The 1,815-nt window shown below is 51.9% G+C and overlaps 1 protein-coding gene across 1 annotated transcript in view; it reads left to right on the top strand.

Moving 5' to 3' along the window:
- The first annotated feature begins 1,511 nt into the window (after positions 1-1,511).
- Positions 1,512-1,815, top strand: part of LOC311339287 (transcription factor HES-5-like) — a 596-nt gene continuing 292 nt past the window's right edge. Inside the window, exons 1-2 of the mRNA XM_084464668.1 lie at positions 1,512-1,596; positions 1,705-1,815. The exon at positions 1,705-1,815 is cut by the window's right edge and continues 292 nt beyond it. Of these exons, the coding sequence (XP_084320794.1) occupies positions 1,534-1,596; positions 1,705-1,815 (174 nt within the window). The 5' untranslated portion in view covers positions 1,512-1,533. The remainder of the gene's footprint in view (positions 1,597-1,704) is intronic.

The following is a 1,815-nucleotide window of genomic DNA, read 5'->3' as shown; positions in this document are numbered from 1 at the left end:
CATTCAGTCTGTAAATTTTTTTTCTCCATTCTCTTTTAAAAATCGGATTAGGTGGGCCCCATACATATCTTCGCCTTGGGTCCCAAATTTGCTAAATCCGCCACTGCTCACACCTCCAAATTTGCTAAATCCGCCACTGCTCACACGAGCCAGAAGGCGGACCTTCTGGCTCGTGTCGCTCGTGGACGTTTGACACCTCGCGCCTTCCCACAGCCATCAGATCAACACAAGGTCCGATCATAAAGGCGAGGCGCCAAACCATGACACCTGATTGCATCCGCCGCCCGCCACTACAGCTTCCTGGGAGCGGTGTCCGTTCAGACCTAATGGGACATGTGTCCCGGCACCTCGAAGCGTGCCACGACGGCCCCGTCACACCTCTGTCTCGTTTTAACCGTGAGAACGAATCGAAGACGCGAGCCGAATAAATGGAGGCGGGAACACACGGGCGAACTTCCCGCCCCCACATCAAAGGTGTTCGGATGCTCCCACGCGCCACGCAGCAGGAATACATAACTAGTGCGCGAGGGTATTAAAGCACGTGGCTTTTGGGAGGGGGGGGGCGGGGGGGGGCGAAGTGGCAATATTAACAGGAATAGAGAAGTGTGCCTTTCCAGCCGGGTGGGATGATGGCACCGCATACTTTACTGAACGGGGAGTCCAACTGATCAGGGAGCGGAGTCATCCCGCATCCACGACTGATCCTCAGAACGATGTGAACGAATGACGTCCACATCAGTAAACACATCAGTAAACATGTAATGCAGTTTCTAGCAGTAGCCTCTAAACCTCAACGAACGGCTATTCCCTTTCTTATTTCAGACCAAAATATATATTCTGAAAAATGTGTTGCTTACAGGGTAACAGCAGGTATTCAGGTGCACTGCAATATCGAGGTTAGCATTTTATTATAACAATACTAGTATTAATGTGTCTCCTATAAGCAAATAAACATCATGAGGGGATAAAAATATATATTTACGCTGAGAATATTATTATTGATTTTATGTGCATACAAACAACATTGTGTGTGTGTGTGTGTGCGTGCGTGTGTGTGTGTGTGTGTGTGTGTGTGAGCATGTGTGTGTGTGTGTGTGTGTGTGTGTGTGTGTGTGTGTGTGTGTGTGTGTGTGTGTTAGGCGTGTGTCTTATCTTTATGGCCTGAGGTGGCCCTTATCGGACCCTCTTTCTCACCCACTCCCCATCTGCAGGGGCCCGGGCCCCCAGACAGAGGGAAGGTTCCCAGGTAATAAAAGTGTAACGACTGGCTGTGTTGGCTCTGTACCTTGGCTGGCTGCAGCACCGCTGCCTGTTGGGGCCATGAGGCCAGTAAACCAGGAGATAATTGATGCCTCTCTCCTATTGGTGTGGAGCCCCGCCCACAGGCCTCAGAGTGTGGGAAAGCTAATCCAGCCCGGGACTCATGGCTTTGTAATGCTAATGTCCGGCTATAAATAGGGCAGGGAGACCTCACTGTGATCACAATTCACTCTGCTGTCCAAGAGAAGCACTGCTCTCTCTCCCTCCACAAGAATGGCTCCTACCACCACCAGAGACTTCCCTCACTCTGCTCTCTCCACCAAAGACAAACACAAAGTAAGTACCGCTACAGCCCTGAGCCCCGACCAGCTCCCAGCACTGTGGACCGTCTCCATGACACCCAGGGACCAGACCTCTAACCCGCTCCTCTCTTTGCTTCTGCAGCTCAGGAAACCAGTGGTGGAGAAGATGCGGCGCGACCGCATCAACAGCTGCATCGAGCAGCTCAAAGCCCTGCTGGAGAAGGACTTCCAGAAGCAGGAGCCCAGCACCAAG

This window comes from Micromesistius poutassou (assembly GCF_964030765.1).
Source record: "Micromesistius poutassou genome assembly, chromosome: 2".
NCBI lineage: Eukaryota > Metazoa > Chordata > Actinopteri > Gadiformes > Gadidae > Micromesistius > Micromesistius poutassou.
Note: the sequence above shows the minus strand (reverse complement) of the source record. Positions and strands in the feature narration are given on the sequence as shown.